The following is a 21019-nucleotide window of genomic DNA, read 5'->3' as shown; positions in this document are numbered from 1 at the left end:
TTTGTCAAAAAAAAGTACAGCCCAACTATCTTCGAGGAGCACCCCAGCAGCCACAAAGAAGGGCCGGCAGAAACTTCACACAAACAACTTTTTTTGCAATCTCAAACAAGGCAGCAGAACCAGATTCGTTGAAGCCCATATGAAGGGCGAGGGGAGAGGGGGTCCACGCTTGACAAACCTGATATGCAATGCTTGGCACTGCATAACCTCAGTAGTGACACTCAAGAGATGCAATGGATTGTTATACACAACTTGAAATTTTTAATTTCCATTATAACTCATTTAATTTGTATATCTTTTAACCTGTTCTGTTGCTAGTAATTGTAAATCAGAATGTGCACGTTTTTTCTGTTCTTGTTTGTTATGTCTATGGGCTTAAAGCTGAAATAAAATAAACTGAAACTGAAACTTGCTGATGGGTGGCTAATTCCTCTGCACCCCACCCCCCAAATTCCTGCTTCCGGTCTCCTTAAGAGGATCTCGGCAGCACACAGAAATTGATGAGCATTTGCCCACCAAAGAATCCTGGAGCTGAAGTGATGGTTGTAGATGTCCCCTAGGAAGCTTCTCCCAGCTCTGGCCTTGGGGAACCAGCACTTCTTGGGGGGCTACCTGAGGAGATCCAGCCACCAGTGTGGTGTAGTGGTTAAGAGCGGTAGACTCGTTATCTGGGGAACCGGGTTCGTGTCTCCACTCCTCCACATGCAGCTGCTGGGTGACCTTGGGCTAGTCACACTTCTCTGGAGTCTCTCAGCCCCACTCACCTCACAGAGTGTTTGTTGTGGGGGAGGAAGGGAAAGGAGAATGTTAGCCGCTTTGAGACTCCTTCGGGTAGTGAAAAGCGGGATATCAAATCCAAACTCTTCTTCTTCTTCTTCACCTCAGCCCAAAGACATGTCAGACCTCTTAAGCCCTGTTTCAGTGCTTCTGCTGCCAAAGGAGTGGGGGCGCATTTGCCCCGGCAGATTCCCCACTTTGCCCCATCTTCATGTTTCTGGAGGTGGGCTCCAGCATCCCGCTGACAGCAGAGGAGGGGGCCTTGGCTTCCTTTGCCATCAGCAAGCAGACACCATCTCACACAATTCACCAGCACCAACAAGTGCCCAGAGCCTCACCTTGGTCGGTCTGTTCCGTGTCTCGTGAAGGAGAAGCTCTTCTGACAGCAGCAGTGTCCGGGCTGGATTGCAAAGGTCCAGAGGCTGAAAGGAAGAGGAGGGGGGGGGAGGCACACCTGAGACTTGGGTGTGAAGAACAACGCCAGCCCCCTGAGAGCCCCACCAACCTCCTCTTTGCAGAGAGGCTGGGAAGCCCCTGATAACAAACCGGATCTTGCAGGTGGAAAGTCCAGCAGAGGGAAAACAAGAAGCCTTTGAGGGCTTGGTGTGGGCGGGCCGGGTTGTGCATGAGTGTGTGATGGCTCCTTGCAACCCCAACACCTACATCACACACAGGAACTATAAAAAGATCTCTCACACTCTGCCCCTGTGTGTGGTTATCACTGTTCAGCTGCAGCAGCCACAACAGTGACTGAAAGCAATCAGGGGGAGCATGGAAGAGGCATGTGGGAGGCAGGAGATGCTTGCTGTGAGTGTGGGGGGCATAGGAGAGGAGAGGCCCACGGCTGCCAGCCACCAACGGCCACCAACGCTCCTCTTCTCTCCCAGCCCCTCTCCTCAAAGCCCCTGAACATCTCAGGGTGAGGCTGGGCACAGGGAAGATCCTCCCTTGCCAAGGTGCACAGATGCAGCCACACTGGCCATTTCTGCCTGTAGCTAAGGCCACATCAAGGCTCATGGTGGGGGTGGGGAGGCACCAGCTTGGATAGCTTTACAAGAAGCTAAGACAAGTGCATGGAGGGTATGGCTCCCAATGGCCACTTGCCACACTGGCTATGTTTTGCCTCCACGGTCAGAGGTAAGGGCACCTCCAAACGCCGCTTGCTGGGAGTGCTGCCGCCGCTGCCGTTCTCAGGCCCTGCTTGTGAGCTTCTGGCTGGCCACAGGATGCTGGCCTAGACTGGCACCCTTGGACTCTTCCTAGGGAAATTCTGCAGGACTCTGGTGGAGGAAGGGGTCCTCACAAAAGGATGCTCCACTCCACAGCCATGAAGGCTCACTCTGAATCATTCAGTCAGGGCTAATTACCCTGCTTTTTATGTCCTCATAGTAGGTCCACACCAGCCACATTCTAACTCAACTTTTAAGGTACTGGTCCCCAGGTGTTGTTGGTTTTTTTAAAAAAAAAAATAAAAACCTTCCACCATAGTTGCTTAAAGCTGGTTCTCCTTTATTATCAAAGACCCTTACCCAAGGGTCACCAACATGGTGCCTTCCAGATGCTGTGGCCCGCAACTCCCATCATCCCTGCCCAGTGGCCATATTGGCTGGGGCTAATCCCAACCCTATGGATGGCTATGAGTCAGGGTGACTAGATGGAGCCTTCACACGAAGAAGCAGTGATGCCACAGTGGCTTGGGGAGGAGCAGCATATACTTACTTGCTAAATTTATAGTTGCCCCCTAGAACAATGTTCCCAGGGCTGCCTCAAAGGAGAAGAGAAAACAAATTGACAACAAAGCAATGTTGCTTTTGAGCTCTGGCTGGGAGCTTCCTCTTTCGGAAGAGGGATGCTAGCTTGGGCAGCCCGTGGCTCTGGCCCAGCAGGGCTCTGAGCCTCCTCCTTGGGTCTTCCTTACACCTCTCTCCCCACAATGATGCAAGTCCCTCTTCTCTTTCCACACCGCACACCCTGGCTTTAGTACTTTGGCCGATAGCACTTTGTGGGAGGCAGCACACAAGGCACTGTTTTACTGAGGTGGTAGTACTGAAGCAAGCACAGCAGGGACAGGAGGAAGTGCCTACCCAGCAGAAAGGGTTTCCCTTCCCCCCTCCCTCCTTGAGACATACCTGCACAAAGATGGGAAAGACCAGCACTTTGGGGGCCAGTGTCACGTAGGTGCCGTAGCTGGAGTGTGGGATGCCAGGTCTCATGAGGGTGCAGTTCTGGGAGCTGCTGCCACTGTGGCTTTTCATGGTCTGCACCGTCTTCATGAGCCGGGACTTCTTGCCCTGGGACCCGCTTCTGCATGGATTGCCTGGAGGAAAGGGGGAGAGATGGGCAGCTTGTTGTTCCCTCTGCTGCAGGACTGCTGTGGTCACAGCCCTGCCAGAGAGCTGTACTAAGAACACACTAATTAATTCGTGTAACAACATTATATACTGCCAACCTAGCAGTTCAAAAGCACACCAGTGCAAGTAGATAAATAGGTACCGCTGTGGCAAGAAGGTAAACGGCGTTTCCGTGCACTCTGGTTTCCGTCATGGTGTCCTGTTACACCAGAAGCAGTTTAGTCCTGCTGGCCACATGACCCAGAAATCTGCCTGCGGACAAACACCGGCTCCCTCGGCCTGAAGTGAGATGAGCACCACAACCCCACAGTCACCTTTGACTGGACTGTACCTTCCAGAGGTCCTTTACCTTTTTACCTTTACTGCTTGGCTGAAGTAAAACCTTGTAAGAACACAAGAAGAGCCCTGAAGCTGGATCAGGCCAAAGGGGCCGTCTCTAGTCCAGAACCCTGTTCTCACAGTGGCCAACCAGGTGCCCCAAAGGCAAGAAGCCCACAAGGAAGCTGGACCTGAACGAAACAGCAGCTGCCTCCCTGCAGAAGTTTCCAGCAACTGATAAAGACAGCCATATTCCCCATGGATTTGTCTAATCCTCTATTAAAGGCATCCAAATAAACCACAAAACAGGTTTTTAAATAACTATTAAAATGGTCAATAAAGAATTAAAAACATTCAAAAGATAATAAAAACCAACAGTGCACTAAAAAGAGATCAAGACATAGATAAACTTTCTGGATCTTTGGATATGCTTGTCTAGGCAAAAGCACCGGAAAGCATACAGCAAAGGCCCTGCATGATGTCAATAAGCAGGGAGTTCCAAAGTGCAGGTGCTGCACACTCAAAGACTGATTTCTTACAACTGTGGAGCGAATATTATGAGGCACAGGTAGCAGTGCCAGTTCTGCAGATCAGAACGGCCAAGTGGGCCATTACCACTCTGGGGTTATTTCCACTTCCTCTTGTCCTGTTGCTCCCCCCACCCCACCCCACCCAGTCAGGAAACCTGCTCTCTAGCACTCAGTCAGAGCAAACGGCAATTCGGGTTTTCTCCTGTTTGCTCTGATTCAGTGCTAAAAAGCGGGATTTCCCTGGGGAAAGAGCAGGCAAAGGGGAAACTGCTCAGTCTTGTGCCTAGAAAGCCCAGGTCAAGTGGAAAACTGCCCAGCCCTGTACTTTCTAGACACAGGACAAGTGGAAGTGTGAACAAGCCTCCTGTCCAATTACCAACAACTGTCAGAAGCCTGACTCAACCGTCAAGTTTCATCAGGCAACAAAGTCCCCTTAAGTACATGCCAGCCTCTTCACCTCCCCTGGTCTGGGGGAAAGGCATTAAGAAGACAGAGCCTTCCTCTGTACCAGATGTACAGCCCAACCTGATGCAGGTTCACTCAAAAGTAAACCCCACAATGCTCAAGGGAGCTTACTCCTCAGCATATAATGAATTAAGTGTGTTTTGGGCTGCAGCCACCATCAGGTCTGGCCAGAAGAAGAATAGAAGCCCCTGCAAGGAACACAGGGCAGCTTCCCCTCTGATGGCAGGAGGCAGGGGGGGGCGGGTGCCCAGACTAAACCTTGTGCACATTGGCTTGGCCTCCCCGGAAACATCAAGGAATTGCTTTTCATGTGTTTATTTCTCCCCATCCGTCCCCTGTGCCTGCTCAGGGCGTGACGCTTTCCAAGAGTCAGTAGGAAACGGAGCCTCGCGGAAACGGTGAGTCAAGCCAGTTCATTGTTGGCCAGTCACTTTGGCAAATTTCCTACATGGCTGCTCCTGCCGCAGAGGACTTGGAAAACAACACTGCAGCTCAGCTGGCACTGTTTCCACCAGGGCCTCTCTGTTCCCAGGCTGGCCTTATCATGAACAGATTGGCCCCCAAAGCTCTTTCTTCACCTGCTTTCATCACTCCCACTTTTACAAGTGTTGACTGTGATGATTTGGGCTAAGGATATTGCCATTGCTGAGTGGCCAATGTAGAGGCTGTTCAGTCTTGGGGTGCTCAGGGCCACACCTGGGGGAATATGCCAGTGTTGCTGGCAAGGCATCTTGCCCTCAGCTGCCTTCCCACACACAGCAGGTCCCTCGTAGCTGCTCTGATGCTGCCCTGGGAAAGGCAAACATTCAAGAGCCTGCCCCCCCCCAACCTCCCTTGTCCCCCTGAACCCAAACACTCCTGGATGCAGATGGGGAAGCTGATAGGGCTGCTCCAAAGGAAACAAATCGTACCATTCCATGAGCCATTTGGAAAGGGCTTGTTTGCTCTCAGACAAACAATGGAAGTACCAAGCCATGTTCACTAGCAATGGCTCAGAAGCCCCCACTCTTTGCTGCAGAGATGGAGAAAGGCCTCTCAGTCCCTAGGAGGGGGCAGCAATACTCAGCTGGCATCTCTCAAACAGCGGCAGGCAAAAAAGCACAGCCGTTTTTACAACAGCCCTGCAAGGCAGGTTGGCATTATCACCCTCTCCGTGGGGATGATGTGGGTAAGTGGCCATGGGGGGGAGTGAGTCAGTGGGTGACATGAGATCTGAAGCAGGGACTTCCTGGCTCAGAAACCCTATATAGAGCCCCCACTCTTTGGCCTGGCCCAGCCCAGGGTCCTTTCCTCTCATGCAGCCCGTTGCAATTCCACCTCCCCCCACCCTGCATTCCCAGGAGTGAGTTGCTTTAATGGACAGCATGGATGGAGGCTCTGGATCCCTGCTCTGCCAGGAAGCTCCCTGGGTGACCTCCCTGAGAGCCAGTTTGGTGTAGTGGTTAAGAGCGGCAGACCCGTAATCTGGGGAACCGGGTTCGTGTCTGCACTCCTCCACATGCAGCTGCTGGGTGACCTTGGGCTAGTCACACTTCTTTGAAGTCTCTCAGCCCCACTCACCTCACAGAGTGTTTGTTGTGGGGGAGGAAGGGAAAGGAGAATGTTAGCCGCTTTGAGACTCCTTCGGGTAGTGAAAAGCGGGATATCAAATCCAAACTCTTCTTCTTCTTCTTCCCTGGAGCCAGGCTCTCTGATCTCAGGGCTGCCACAAGAATAAAATTGAGGCGCTTCCCCCCCGCAACCTCTTTTGAGGAAGGCTGGGATACACATGACTCCCAACAAGTAATGAAATGCAGTTTGCGACAAGGTGTAGTGTTCATACAAGGCAAACCTCTGGGGACTCTGGGAGCCCAAGCAGCTAATAGGCCACCAGCTGCGGCTCCTGGATTCTCCAGAACTCCTCTCCATTGCTCTGTGCTCCAAACACAAGAAAACAAATACAACAAGTAGTAAAAAGAGGCTCCCTAAGATTTTCCTTCACTGCTCCTGGCCTCACTTAATAGTTTGCCACCTCAAGAAAAGCTAGACCTCCAACCCAGAAATGAGCAAAACCCAAGACACAGGCAAGAATGGAGCGAGACCCCCTTCTCACTCACCTCCAGGGGCCTTGCCTTCTGGGTAGACGGGCCTCAGCACCTGGAAGACACAAGGCAGGAGAGCCGGGGTTACTTCCTCCTCCCTGCTCTCAGAAGACACTGTTGGGCTTGGGAAGACCCTGCAATTCTAATGCTGGGTGCGGAATGTAGCATTTGGAAATCTCAGCCCTTTCTCTTTTTGAAATATAGGTCAGCACTGTTTGGGACAAGATGTCACTACCCTGGAAGAACTATTCTAGGTACTCCATGCACAGTCAACATGCTCAGATGGGCAACTCAGACTCAACTAAGGGTATCAGAGGGGAGCAACAGCAGAGGGCTCTGATGGGATGGAGGGCCAAGGGCCCAGCAGCATCCTCTGGAAAGACAGCGCCTGAACCACTGCATTTCAGCCTGCAGGGTGGACTCAACACATGGAACTTCTCCTTTTACACAGAGAGCAAATGTGCCAGGGAAAGAGCTACGCTGCAGTCTGACCTGCAGGCTGACATCCAATTCTCTGCATGCAGGCATTCTTGTTCTGGAGCATCCAGCCACCCACAGCCTGTTGTCCCCTGCAGGACCAGTTCTAATCATCTCATGAGCTGCTTCTGTGGACGAAGGCCTTGTATTTTCACTTCTGGCAGTGAAAGGGGTTCCCTTCCAGGGAACCTGCTTAATGAGATTTCATCCTGATTTGTATGTGGGGAGACAATATTGCTAGGCAAATGCTACATCCCACCCTCCCAAGAACGCATCCCTACCATTTTCCTTATTGCAAGGGGAGGAAGCCTGTTTGTTTCGCAAGAACTCCAAATTTGTCAGGATGTGACTTAATCCCACATGAAAACAATGACAATCTGGGAGACTCTGACCTGCCAATTGCACTTCTTCCGAGAGGAGAGTGTGCAAGTGGAGCATTTCAGACCAAAGAGGTGAGATGAGCCAACTGACCAGTAGCCAACCCCTGCTTCCATACCTGGCCTCCTGGATTGAGCGGGGCCAGGATGATGTAGTTCTTGTCGCCCCCGCTCGTTGAGGGTGGTCGGGAAGGGGAGGGCATGGTGTGCTGCTGGGAGACCTTCCCAAGCTCTGTGTAGCGCTCCCAGCCGTTGAGAGCCAGGCCCTCGTTCCCACCATACACGATGTGGCAGCTCTGGCGATGATCGAGGTGTTGGGAGCGCAATGCACTGTTCTTCTCTCGCTTGTTGGGCGGTGACTGCAAGTCGTACGTCGATTTGCAGGACGAGCGGCGGATGACACCTTCTGGGCCAGGTCTGACCCGAGGGACTATGCGCCAGACCAGCACGATGATCTCGCGGGAGCAGTTCCTGCAAGAAATAGGATTGGCATTGACGCAGATTCGTTCTTGGTGTCACTCCCCCCCCCCCACACACACTTTCTGCCCTGTCTCTCCCACCCTTGCTTGGAAATCATCAGGCCAGAGCCTTCTCCAAAACAAGGAAGGCCTTGCCTGCTGATAGATGAAGGGTTCTGAGGAGGCTCCCCAGGAAGGGAGTTTCCGGAGCCTCCGGACAACCTTCCCAAAAAGCACCTCAGTTACTGGCAAGGTGTAGAGAAGGGAGAAGCGTGCAGAGGCTCTTCCAAAGGTCTCAGTAATGGAAAATGGAAAGGTCAAGATGGAAAGGGCCACAGACCAGATCCAGTCTCAAGGTGTTGGGAGGGAGGCCTTCTCTGTGCTGGCCCCACGATGACCATAAAGTGTTTGCAACAACTGCACATCTCCTACACGTCAGGCCTTTGCAAATGTCTGGGTGTTTCCCAAAAGCAGCCCTTCCATACTCAGACACAGGCACAGAGACCCCTTACTCTCCACCCATGCACACAACCCTGAGGGATCCAGGGATCCTGGTTCCAACCCTGCAATTCCATCTCCACATGTGTGTTATAGTCACCGGATTTCGTGGGCCAGCTCCACGCACTTCCAGCGCTCGACAGGCTGCTCATTGAGCTGGAGGATGGTGTCCAGTTGCTGCAAGCCAGCCTTCTCTGCTGGGCTACCTGCAAAGGGTGGGGTGGGAGAAACAGGGCATGTCTGTACCGCAGGCAAACTGGTTTCATAGCCTTTCCCACCAAAGCAAACTTGGGTGGATGAGTACCTAGCAGTTTGTAAGCCAAACAGAACTTCTCAAGCATAGGAGTTAGAAGAATCCCTAGCATTCCTAGACAGGAAGGAAAATAGGGAAAGCAGTGCACGTTTCTGTGTTAGTCCAAGAGCAGACCCTGCCAGCTTCCAGAGCCTAATTAATGCTGAATTCAGAAGTCTGCGGGCTGGAGCCATGAGTGGTGGGAGAAAGCGGACCTGTGTTGTATAGCACACGGCCAGCATGCCACTCCCTAGACCAGGAGGAGAGTGCCAAGAGGCAGGAGAAGCTGGAGCCCAGAGCCCAGCCCCTTTGCAAAGCGAACTAATCCACCATCCAGGCACCTCTGCCCTTCTTACCCGAGTCCACTGCCTGCACACGGACAGGCGAGTCACAGCAGATGGTGAACCCAAACCCATTCTTGCCACGCGGGATTGTAATCTGGAAGGAAACAACGAAGTTATGCCTTTTAACAAACAGCAACAGCTGCCCCTCATGCATTCTGCATTCACTGGTTGTATCTGTGCAGCAGGTGGGGAAAGACAAATGGGATGTATGCACACTCACACTCTGCACATGCTCACTGAACCCCAGGAGAGGGAAGTGGGATCTCTTCCACACACCCTGCAACTGTGCCCACAGCCATTCTGTTCGGCCTTCACAACAAGAAAAGCCAAGTGAGTCCCCTGGTGTGGGCTCAGCAGGCAGCCACGGGTGGGGAGCACCTTGCTCTCTCCTTGAGCAATGAGCACCAGGAACTTTCCACTGGCCACATGTGGACAGGAAGCTGAAAGGTTGTGCTGATCTTATCAATCCCTACCTTAGCCGCCTCCACCACCACAGAGAGGAGGAGGTTATCTTAGCCTCACCCACATCCGTTGCCACAGGGAGGATAGAAGCACCACAGCAGCTCTCCTCAAAATAGCATTGTGCCGTCAGGCTGAAGGGGCTTTCCAAAAGCCAGGGCCTGACAGGCCACTAGGCAGCATGGGCTTCAAAGGGATTTGGTACCCAGCAGAAAGAGCTTTCAGCCCCCTCAGAGACTACAGGTGCCTGTGGGCCACTCAGTCAAACCAAAGGGGTCCTTAGCCAGCATCCCGTCACCACTCACACTGTACCACAACAGGAGCATGGATGCTCCCCACCCCCACCCCCAGCTGCACATCCCCACCAGGTGGCCCCACAGGAGATGTGCCAAGGTCTGACATGGAGCCCTGTGGATCCTGGTCATGCCCCTGGTGCTATTTCCTCATGATTTTAGTTTTATTCCCTTCATGACAGTGAAAGCTGCAGAAGACAGAATCTGGATTCAAGATGCCTTTAACAGATTGGAAAACTGAGCCCACACTAACAAAATCAATTTCAAGAGGGGCAAATGTAAGGTTCTGCACATAGGCAGGAAGAACCAGGTGAACAAATGTAAGAATGGGGACATCTGGCTTACCAGTAGCACATGTGAAAAGGGTCTGGGGGTCTTAGCACAGAATCATAGAATGGTAGAGTTGGAAGGGACCCAAGGGTCAGCTAAAACATCCCTGGCAGATGGCCATCCAACCTCTGCTTAAAAAACCTCCAGTTTGGTGTAGTGGTTAAGAGCGGCAGACTCGTAATCTGGGGAACCGGGTTCGTGTCTGCACTCCTCCACATGCAGCTGCTGGGTGACCCTGGGCTAGTCACACTTCTCTGAAGTCTCTCAGCCCCACTCACCTCACAGAGTGTTTGTTGTGGGGGAGGAAGGGAAAGGAGAATGTTAGCCGCTTTGAGACTCCTTCGGGTAGTAAAAAGCGGGATATCAAATCCAAACTCTTCTTCTTCTTCTTCTTCTCCAAGGAAGGAGAGTCCACAACCTCCAGTCGGACAGCTCTTACTGTCAGAAATTCCTTCCTGGTGATTTGTCGGAATCTCCTTTCTTGTAACTTAAAGCCACTGGTTCAAGTCTACTCTGGTTTGAAAGGCTACTCTCCAAAGCAGAAAAACCAATCTTGCTCTCTCTTCCTTGTGGCAGTCCTTGACATATTTGAAAGTCGCTATATCATCTCCTCTCAATCTCCTCTTTTCCAGACTAAGCTTCCCCAGCTCCTTCAACCGATCCTCATAAGGCTTGGTTTCCAGACCCTTGATCATCTTAGTTGCCCTCCTTTGCACAAGTTCTAGCTTGTCAACATCCTTCTTAAATGGTGGCACCCGGAATTGGATGCAGGACTCCAGGTGTGGTCTGACCAAGGCAGAACAGAGTGGAACTATTACTTTCCTTGATCTGGACACTATACTTCTATTGATGCAGCCTAGAATAGCATTAGTCGGTTGTTGTTTTTTGCCGCTGCATCATACTGTGGACTCATGTCAAGCACCCAATAAGCTCAATGGCCCATGAGAGCAGGCAGAGGCATCTTGACTGGGCTGCCGATGGGAAGAGAGGAAACCTGTCTGACCACAGACACTGTTCAGACTTGGACTTGCATCCCATGTGGAGCCTGAGTGGTTCCAGAGATGTCTGTCTCTCGCGTATCCTGTTTGACCAGCAAAGGGGAAAGATCTGCCCTTCCGGTTCCCGAGGAAGACCCCCACTAAGAGCTCCTCCACCAGCGCTTGCTCAAAGGAGGAGGGAGTCTGTTCAAAGGGGACGAGGGACACATTCTTCCTGCTTGGGAGCAAAAGGGCAACTCCCTGGTGATTCCGCAGAAGTCCAAGGGCAGCGCATGGGCCGTGCCACAGGGTGGTTTGAAAGACAGGGGGAAGGAGCCATAGTCAGAAAAAGGCAGACAGAACGACTATAGGAAGTTGGAGCCCAAGTTCCCTGGTTGAAGCGTTTGTGCGCTGCTTAGCTGAGATAACTGAAAGGATTTAAGGATTACATAAAGCACGCCAGGAGTAGATGGGGAGAACGCTTCCCTCTTTCTCTCAGGGCCACCCAGTGGAAACGGACCAGCAGGAAAAATGACTACCGGTACTTCTTCACACGTGTATAATTAGCATGTGCAACTCACTGTTCGATTCTGTGATTGTGGCTACAAGCTTAACATAGCTTTAAATGGGAAACTAGTGCAATTCATGGTTCTATCACAGGTATAGAGAGCCTCCATGTTCAGAGGCAGTCTATCTCTGAATACTAGTTGATGGAGAACAAACCATGTGGGTGGAGGCTGCTGGCTTCATGCACTGTTTGTGGCCTTCCTGGAGGGGCAGTGGCGGACACTTGGCCGGACACTGTGGAGAGAAAGCAGAACCCTTGGCTAGGAGGACCTAGCGGATCCTCCCCAGCCCAATCCAGTCGAGCTCTGAGGCCCTTAACTCGAGCTTTTAGGGAACCCACTTCAGCAAGAACAAAAGTATGCCAGCCTTCAAGCCCCACTTCATCAAGAAGAATGAAGAAGAGTTGAGTTACAGATTGTAAGAGTTGAGTTTCACATTGTACATTTTATCCGCTAGTTATCAACACAAACTATCTCACGACAGCAACCTGAAGAGAAGCCAAGCCAAGTTTTCCCCTGGGCACAACAGAGGAATCACAGAGTTCTTCCTCCACCTAATAACAACAACAACAACAACAACAACAACAACAACAACAACAACAACAAACAACAACAACAACATTTTTTATTATTTACACCCCACCCATCTGGCTGGGTTTCCCTCTTGAACTGACCTGGAAAGGAGTTCTGTGTAACTGGAAAGGCTGTACCCCTCTAAGCTGACAAAGGCCACAATCCTACACACACTTCCCTGAAGTCAACAGGGCTTACTTTTGAGTAGCCTGCAAAGGATTGCATGTTGATACAGTGCCTCCCTCCTCCTCCTCCTTTGCTTTATTCAGGGTGTTTTAGGGTAGGAGATTTGTTTGCATCATGGCAAACACACAGGGCAGTTTTTGCCCTATTTAGCTGCTGCTTCATCTTTTGGAGATCCAGGGGCCTGCTGGAACCTGCCTCCTTGATGCCCAACTGGACCCCGAGGCAAAGGTGCCAGAAAGAGGTGGGGGACCTAGATGAAGCGTGGGTAGCTCGCCCTCCCTCCAGGTCACAATCTCATCACTCCAAAGCCACAGGGTCAAAAGGTTCAGAGTGAAAGACCCTCTGCAAGAGGCATCCCACACACCGCAAGAGGCATCCTCAGAGCACAGTGTGGCAGAAGCAGGGCTGCCCCTTAGGAACTCACTGAGGGGGAAGCTCCCAAGACAGGCCGCTTGGACACATTAGGGGAGATCAGGTGGTCCAATTAGTGGCTGGCTAGTAAATAAGGGCAGCTAGCAATGGGGCATCTGTAGTCAAAGGCAGCATCCCTTTGACTAGCAGACACTGGAGAAAACGAACAGAATAAAGCTGGATTCCTACCATCCTCCGCCCCCTGCTTGCCCTGCTTCTGTGAGATTCCCAGGAGCCTCTTGCTAGACATGGAATGAAGGCAGCATGTAAGGCTGGGAGGGGGTTCCTTCTGAACCCTCAAAAGACAATTCTCTCTCTCTCTCTCTCTCTCTCACACACACACACACACACACACACACACAACGAGACCAAATCAATATGCAACAAGAGACGGCGCTCTGCAGTTGAGCTCACTTCCCTGGATCGAATCTCACTTCAGCTATGAAGTCACCAGAGCTGCCACCCAGTGCATGGTGATTAGGGCACCAATTCAATGGAAAGCAGTGAGGCTGACTTCCGTGAGTCAGCCCACCTAGGACTGGGCTGTCAGAGGCCTTTAGGCAAGCCAGCCTCTCTCAACAAGGGAGCAATGAGACTAGAAGAGCCTGGCTGCAGCTGGATCAGGTCAACTGGGCCCCGTCCTCACAGGGGCCAAGCACAGGATCTGAGCGCCATGGCAGGGCTCGACCCCTTGGGATCCCCAACAAGCACCTGACAGGGGAGGGAGCACACTCATCCCGAGGTCCAAGCCTTCAGATGATGCAGGGACAATCAAGGAGGTCACCCCCGACTCCTCTTAGAAAGCCCAGTCAGCCACCCGGAGGAGTGGGGCAGGTCCACAGAATTATTCAGCCCTGGCAGGGAGAAGTGTGGGCCCTTCCCAGCACCAAAGCCAGTTCCATGAGGTGCTGCTCCCGTCTCCTCTCAACGCACCCACTGGAGAAGGCCACGCTCCTTGAACCTCGCGCACACCTGCTCCTGGGTTCGCATGCAACCGACCTGCCGGTAGCGCTGCTCCGAGCACACTCTGCACAGTCCGCTGAATCGGCTCATGTCCGCGGCCTGGAGCCTTGCGGGCGGACCAGGCAAAGCTAAACCATTCCCCGCTCTCCTTGGTGAGCGCAGAACAGAGGCCCCCTGCCTGCCTGCCTTCTGGCAGCTGAGAATAAGCCTCTGTGATCCTGGCATGGCCGCCCATGAGAACCCAGGAGCTGCTCAGCAGAAGAATGGCAGGAAGCCACCCCTCACCTCCTGGGCAGCTCTCACTGCCATGTGCTGCTTTATGATAAGCAGAGAGGCTTCCTGAGAACTGGAGGGGAAGAGGGAGAGGGAGAGAGAGAGGGAGAGAGAGTTTGGAGTCAAGCTCCTGTCAGCTCTTTCACCCAGGCGGCCTTTGTTCACCGAGGCAAATCTCCCCGGCACACGGACATGGCCCAGGTTCTCACAAACAGTCAGAGGATGTCGGAGGGGGCCTTCCACTAGTGCTATGCAAAAGGGCGGGGGGCTTACATTCACATTCATATGGGGAGAGTGGAGGAGAAAGGGTAAGGACTGCAAGTAACCAAGGAAGGAAAGAAGATGCCCAGAAAAATCTCTCTCTTTAACTCTCTCTCACACAAGTAAACTCTTTACTGATGGGGATCCGCAAATCAGACCCGTTCATGGCTAGCTGCGTAAGAGGAACAAAGCAACCCAAGAGCTGAGCCTTCCTAGGCATGCCGACTCCTGCCTGCCAGTGCCCATTAGAAAGGAAAAGAACAGATAGGGGTGACTGCAGTGAAATGGCTGGCATCCGTCTGTCTCAGGAGACAATGCAGGAGTGTGCCTTCGGGGGTGTGGTCAAGCTGGGGGAAAGTTACGGCGCCTGCTGCGGCTGTAGAGACTGATACAGGAATGCTGCCAGGGATGTCAAAGCAAGAAGAGTTTCAAGCTTCCTCTCCTTCCCAGCCGGCAGGAGCATGCGAGGGACATGAGAAAAACACTTGCAGAACAGCAGGCGGAGGGTGCAATTTGCAGCAGGATTTTCACTGCAACAGTCCTCCTGCCTGTGGGCAGGTGAGGGAGGATGGTGAGGCACCCCAATCTCCTCCACACTTTCTGACTGGCTGCCCACTTCATGGGTGTTTAGCAGGAGCAGCTGAATATGGTCAAGGCATCCACTCGCTCCCTGGCTTGGGAAAGGTGGTTGTTGAGCCCTGCCTCCCACACCTGCACGCTCCTACCTTGAGCTGCTCCATGTTCTCGTCCTGCTGCTGCTTCCCCAGCAACGCCACCGTCGCAGCTGGCCTGGCCAACATCAGCTCTGCAAAACAATAGGGAGGAATCTGTCCATCACATCTGCAGAAAAAAGAGGGAAGGCCTGACCTCCCTGTACTGAAACATCCTGCTTTACATGCCTAATGTCCACTGAAGCTGCCGGAACGGCTTCACATTATCTGCGCAACTTGGGGCAGACTTGATCCTGGGGGGGTGGGGGGCAACAGGATTAGACACATCACACACAGAGAGACTCAGGTGTGGGGAGCTACGTAATATAGGAGTCTCCTCCTCTCTGCCCTCTTCCACCCCTATCACAAGGGAGAGTTTCTGCTATTTGTTACTAGTGTCCAATGGTTCTGCAAAATGTACCCACATGGCTTCCAATGACAGGAATATCTATCCCTGCAATAATAAACCTAAGTGGGAAATAAAAACACTGCAACGCAACAGCACTAAAACAACTATATTAGTAAAGTAGAACAATTCTTTAAAGCAGCTGGTTTTTCTTGGTTATCTTTGAGATTTGCATACTGCCACTCATCAGTTGACCCCAGAGTGGTTTACAACAGGAGCTTGCTGGCTTAAAAACAACCACAACAGCCACCTCTCTTCAATTCCTGTCCCAAAACAGGAAGAGACGGGGTCTGGCAGATCCCCCAAGAGGAGGCATTCCACGGTTTTGGACCAGCACTGAAAAAGCCTCGTTTCCTGTATTTGCCCACCTAATCTCCTGCAAAGATGGGATGAAGAGCAGGACCACAGAATATGACCTTAGAGCATCGACAAGAAGTTTAAGAATATTTATGAACCTCCAGCTCAAGACAGTATACAGGAAAATCATTAAAGCACGCTAAAACTTTAAAATCTTAAAATTATAGAACCATAAAATACTGAACAAATGACCAGCTATTAATCAAATTAAATTACTGAAATGTTTGGTGGAATACAGGAGAAAGGAGAGTAGGAAAGAGCAGGCAAATCAATGGGCAAATGGATATTCTGATACAACTCAACAGCGCCACCTACAGCACCAGCGATTCTCACCCCTGCAGGGGACCTGAATGGACAGCAGCCCACTATATGGTCTCTGAAGAAGCATTTCCAGCGGTTGAGACCTCCTAAGCAAAGCCTCAACTGGCCTGAACCAGCCATGCCTCTTGAAATGTCAGAGAGGAGGCATTTTTGGGTTGGCCAAAACATTGCAACGGGGTGGTGCTGTTACTGAGTGGGCGGAGCACCTGCTTTGCATGGGGTTTGATCCCCAATGGCACTTCCTGGAGGGATTGGGAAAGACCCTGCCTGAAGCCCTGGAAAGCCATTGCTGCCAGTCAGTGTGGGCAATATTGAGCGACATGGACCCAAAGGTTCTGACTCAGCTTAAACCAGCACCCCATGTTTCTCTGTATAGCAACCAGTGGTGTCAGAGATGAGGCCTGTTTTGCCACAGAGCCAACAGGCAGCCTGTCTTGGAAGAGAGACCCGCCAGTCTCAAATGCCCATAAATACGTAAGATTATACCTTCAACCTTTGCCTTCCTCCAAACATCAGAATTCCAAAGATGCTCCGCAGGGAACTGTGAACATGTTCCCAAGCCCGTGACTGCTTAAGCAGGTAAAATGCAAGCAGCCAAGTGGGACTGACTCGTAATTATTTACTGTATTTACAAGACTGTGTTGCGTGTGAGAGCTGCCTTCCCTCTTCCCACAGTGTTAGTATGATGGAAAAATGTGCAAAAGGGCTGCCCAGGGAATAGCCATTTTCTGAGCGATTCTTTGTTCCTCTAACTAGGCTAGGCTGGGTGTGTACCTTCTGGTTGCCCAAGCAGGCTGGGGGGGGGGGGAGTGGGGCAATTGGCTCCCCCTGCAGCAGCCATGGAGGCCAGTACAGGCTTGCCTGGGGGTCTTTCCCCTGCACAGTGTCCACAAGCTCTGCAGCAGGACCCCTGGGAGAAACACATCCCTACCGCCTTTACTCCCACAAGCAACTCCCAGGGGGACCCACCTCTGCTCTGTTTCACCCGCCGTGTAGCTGCCTTCAGGTGCTTTGTCCTGCCCAGGTCTTCCCCCAATAGGTAGTACCATCCGCAGATCTCCTGCAGTTAGAAAGAGAGTCAATAGAAGGAAGCCGCAGGAGATGCCAAAAGTTTCTGGATTTAGAAATCCCTTCCCAGCTGTGTTGTTATTTGCTAGCAAAATGCACGTCATTATGTGTGTACGTGTGTGCACAGACCCCCCCCAAATCATTAAAGAAAACCAAGGTAGCCCCCCCCCCCCACCATTTGCAAAGCCCAACAAAAGCCACCTGGGAAACCTTATCTGTGTTCTGTTCCGCAGCCCAGCTGCCAGGAATGTGGAATGATGGGAGGGAATAAGAACCTGCTCTTGTGCTCATGTTCTGCTTGCAGGTTTCCTGCAATAGGCATCTGGTGGGCCACAGTGAGAACAAGATGCTGGACTGGATGGGCCACTGGCCTCACCCAGCAGGTTCTTCTTATGTTCAAACAGGACGTCTCCAAGCCTTCAATCTCCATCTTTGAAATGGGGATGTCGCTGAACCCCTGTTGCTGATCTGCCTTGAGGATGAACATCCCAATTGGCTTCAAATACTTTTCTAATTAAAGTCGCTATAGATGTTTGGAAACTGCTGCATGTGGTTTATACATTTTTTTAAAAAGTTGGCAGCAGAGGGCAGCACCCAATCCTCTACCCGCAGCTCTGACATGCATCTGGCTGCTGGTGGACAACACATTCTCAGCACTCTCTGCTCCCCAATTTATTTTAGGTTAGTTTTTTTTGTTTTTGTTTTTTTAAACCCCACCTAGTTATGGTTGCTGTTGGTTTAATGGGGTGTTGTTGTTTTTAGCGGGGAGCCAATTTCTTTTTTCTTTTTTTCCCAATATTTTTTTATTTGCATATTTTAAAGTTTCCACATACAAAGTTCCAGCATCTCAGACACAACAACCAACAATCGTGGACAAAGAAAAAAGAAAAAGAAAAAAGAGAACAAAGAACGTGCCCCCCAGCAACAATAAAACCATTTACAATACTATTATATTGGTCCATGTCTTACTTTACACTGTAATTGGCGGGGAGCCAATTTCAGGGGGCATGGGGGTGGGGGTCTGGTCAAAAGCCCTGCTGTGCTGGCGGGAGACCTTGTGCAGGGCTTCCTCTAAGGGGTCTCATGAGTAGAATCCCACCCAGGGTTCCATTTAGGCATCACGACTGCATGGAATTTCCACGTTCAGAAATAGCAAACTAGTTTTTGATATGGGGGGATGTCAGTGACAGCAGCACACACCAAATCCCACCACTATAGAGAAGAAACTGCATGCCCTGCAACAGGCCCAGACCCAGGATTCTCTAGCCTGCTTAATACCGTACATCTCCCCACCCCCAAATCCCTATTCAGCTTGGGAGGACGTCAGCAACCCTCCCCACCCCCGTGAGACAAAGACTGGTGTGCTGCTGCTGCTGCTGCTGCTGCTGCTGCTGTCACACCTCATCTCTTATTGCCATCACCACAGAGATACTAAAGCATGACAGGGACTTCCTTCTCCTTGGGACAATTAGCTGTGCCACAGCGGTGTCCTCACCGCACAGCCCAGGAGGGTGGGAGGCTCCTCCGTACCTTGTCTGGGCTCAGCAGGGTCTTCACGCCAAAACTCATGCAGCCGAGGAGTTCGCTCTGCCTGTGGGGAGAAGGAATCCCGAAACAGAGTCATGGAGATCAGGGCTGCCGCTGCTCCCACAGCTCCTGCTGGGGGCTCATTTTGTCTCCATCATGGGAGTCACCCCTGCAAGGAGATCTGGGCATTGAACCAGAGCAAGGAGACACTTTGGTCTGCACCTTCCAAGCTCCTCACACACTTGGCTGGCCCAAGTGACGTCTTTTGGACATCACCAGGCTCCGTCGGCCATGCAGGTTGGCAAAGTTCCACAGCACACAGGAAGCTGCCCATGTGCCACATGGCCTCACCCTGAAGAGGAAGAGAAGGAGGTACCCCCCCATGTGTCACCACACACCAAATCCCACCACTAGGCAGCTGCAGAGGACTTGCCTAGCTAAGGCAACTTTGGTCGGTCGGTTGTAAGTTGCTTTGGGTTGCCCTGGGCAAGATAACACAACTAACAAATTTAATAAGGAATAGGAATAGCAATAGCAATAGCAATAGGAATAGCTGAGTCAGATGCCCCAAAGAGGGAGACACTGAGGGTATGGGAAATGGAGCCTACCACTGGATAGCTCAGTTGGTTAGAACTCAGTGCTGATAATACCAAGGTTGCAGGTTCAATCCCCATATGGACAGCTGCATATTCGGGGGGGGGGGGTAGATGTTCCTCAGGGTCCCTTCCAGCTCTATGACTTGAACGCCAGAACCAGCTGCTTTAAGGTCCTCCCATCCCGCACCCTGCCACACCCAGTATCTGTCAAAGAGCTCCGAATGGCCAGGGGGCCTGCCAAACCCCCAGAGCTCTGTGGAAGAAGGGTCTTGGCTAGACCTGCTCTGGGGTAATGTAAGAGCTCAGTCGTGCTCTGCTGGAGCACATTACATAACAATGCATAGGAAGAGCCTGACTGCTAGAGCACACCAGTGTGGGTTGATCCAGCGCAGTAAGAAGAGCCTTGCTGTGTCAGACCCTGAGCCCAGTATCCGCCCCTCTGAAGCTTCTGGGAAGCTCATGGAGCAGGGCTTGAAGACGACTGTCTGCTCCTGTTGCAGTTCCCAAACAAGCAGGACTCAAAGGCAGGCTGCCTGCAAGAACAGAGGTTCCTTGTAGCCATTGTAGCTGTTCTGCTTCTATATATGCTGATAGTAAGAGCTGTTCAACAAGGGAACGGATTCTCTCGGGAGGTTGTGGGCTCTCCTTCCTTGGAGGTTTTCAAGCAGAGGTTGGATGGCCATCTGTCATGGATGCTTTAGCTGAGATTCCTGCATTGCAGGGGATAGAACTGGATGGACCTCGGGGTCCCTTCCAACTCTACAATTCTATGATTCTTCGCTGCCTCCAATTAAAAAATATTTTAGAAAGGTTTCAGGCTGCAGGGGCTGCTGGCAATGTCTAAGGCCCACAGCCAGCCAGAATGGGTAAGCCACGCTGGACTAGCCGGGGCTCCCTGTGGCAGCTGGGGGTAGCCATTCAGGGTTCTGGGAGGGGTGTGGCCGAGTCCAGGGGTCACCATTTTCAGGTGAGATTCAATCTGATACCAGAAAATTCAGATTGCAGAGTTACAGTTGGTTGGGAGCTCTTGCACAACAAACTCACTTCCACAAAAGATAGGTCTTTCTACGACAAGGAAAGTGATTGGAAAACATATTGGAAAGTGTAGGATGACAAATCAGGATGATGCATGCTCATTAAACAGGTTGTCCGGAAGCACCCTGAGGTCCTGGCAAAACCCCAATGCGCTGATCCAACCCTCTGGTGCTGACATGGTTGGAGACGCAATTCTGGTTCCATAATGGAAAGGCACAAAAGGCAGGGCAGGCTCACTGGGTGGGGGCACCTATCTGCCACTCATTTTAACGCCCAAACTAGCAGATGCCCTCTCGTTCAGCCACACTTGCTTTAAACATTCTCTCATCCTTTAAATACTGAGCATGTGCTATCTTTTCCTTAGTTAGTTAGTTAGTTAGTTAGTTAGTTAGTTACAACAGCCAGATACAACCCAAAGCCTGACACTTGGTGATGATGCCTACAATTTTAATGTGGTAAGCTAGGCATTATTTAAAAAACAAAAAACAACAACAACAACTCGCTCTTTGAAATATTTGGACAAGGCTGGACGTTCAGTTAGTTATGTCATTTGGTGGGGAAGAACACAGGAGATATTTATTCAGTGTCAGAAAGAGGCGACATACAAAATTCCAAGACAAATCTCATCAGCAACACTGTTAATTCATCCTGCAGTTTCTATAAATACCAAATGGATTTATGTTTTCACTCTCTTTCCCCTCTCACACGCTGTTCACTATCAGATTACACATACAGATGA

At 51.5% G+C, this 21019-nt stretch overlaps 1 protein-coding gene across 8 annotated transcripts in view; it reads right to left on the bottom strand.

Annotated features, from left to right (window-relative positions):
* RGS3 (regulator of G protein signaling 3) overlaps positions 1 to 21019 on the bottom strand; it is a 73157-nt gene that overhangs the window by 34959 nt on the left and 17179 nt on the right. For 6 of the 8 annotated variants that reach the window (XM_033156661.1, XM_033156233.1, XM_033156318.1 and 3 more), the window contains 9 exons: positions 18653 to 18731; positions 17024 to 17114; positions 14986 to 15065; positions 8981 to 9062; positions 8433 to 8538; positions 7496 to 7847; positions 6538 to 6577; positions 2907 to 3094; positions 1116 to 1199 (listed from right to left, as the gene is read on the bottom strand). In XM_033156661.1, coding sequence (XP_033012552.1) covers positions 1116 to 1199; positions 2907 to 3094; positions 6538 to 6577; positions 7496 to 7847; positions 8433 to 8538; positions 8981 to 9062; positions 14986 to 15065; positions 17024 to 17114; positions 18653 to 18731 — 1102 coding nt within the window. Of the gene's footprint in view, positions 1 to 1115; positions 1200 to 2906; positions 3095 to 6537; positions 6578 to 7495; positions 7848 to 8432; positions 8539 to 8980; positions 9063 to 13762; positions 13973 to 14985; positions 15066 to 17023; positions 17115 to 18652; positions 18732 to 21019 lie in introns of those variants that run through there. The other 2 variants (XM_033156574.1, XM_033156745.1) reach the window with 2 other exon arrangements.

This window comes from Lacerta agilis, chromosome 1 (genome assembly GCF_009819535.1).
Source record: "Lacerta agilis isolate rLacAgi1 chromosome 1, rLacAgi1.pri, whole genome shotgun sequence".
Lineage (NCBI taxonomy): Eukaryota > Metazoa > Chordata > Lepidosauria > Squamata > Lacertidae > Lacerta > Lacerta agilis.
This window is presented reverse-complemented; position numbering and strand designations above follow the sequence as displayed.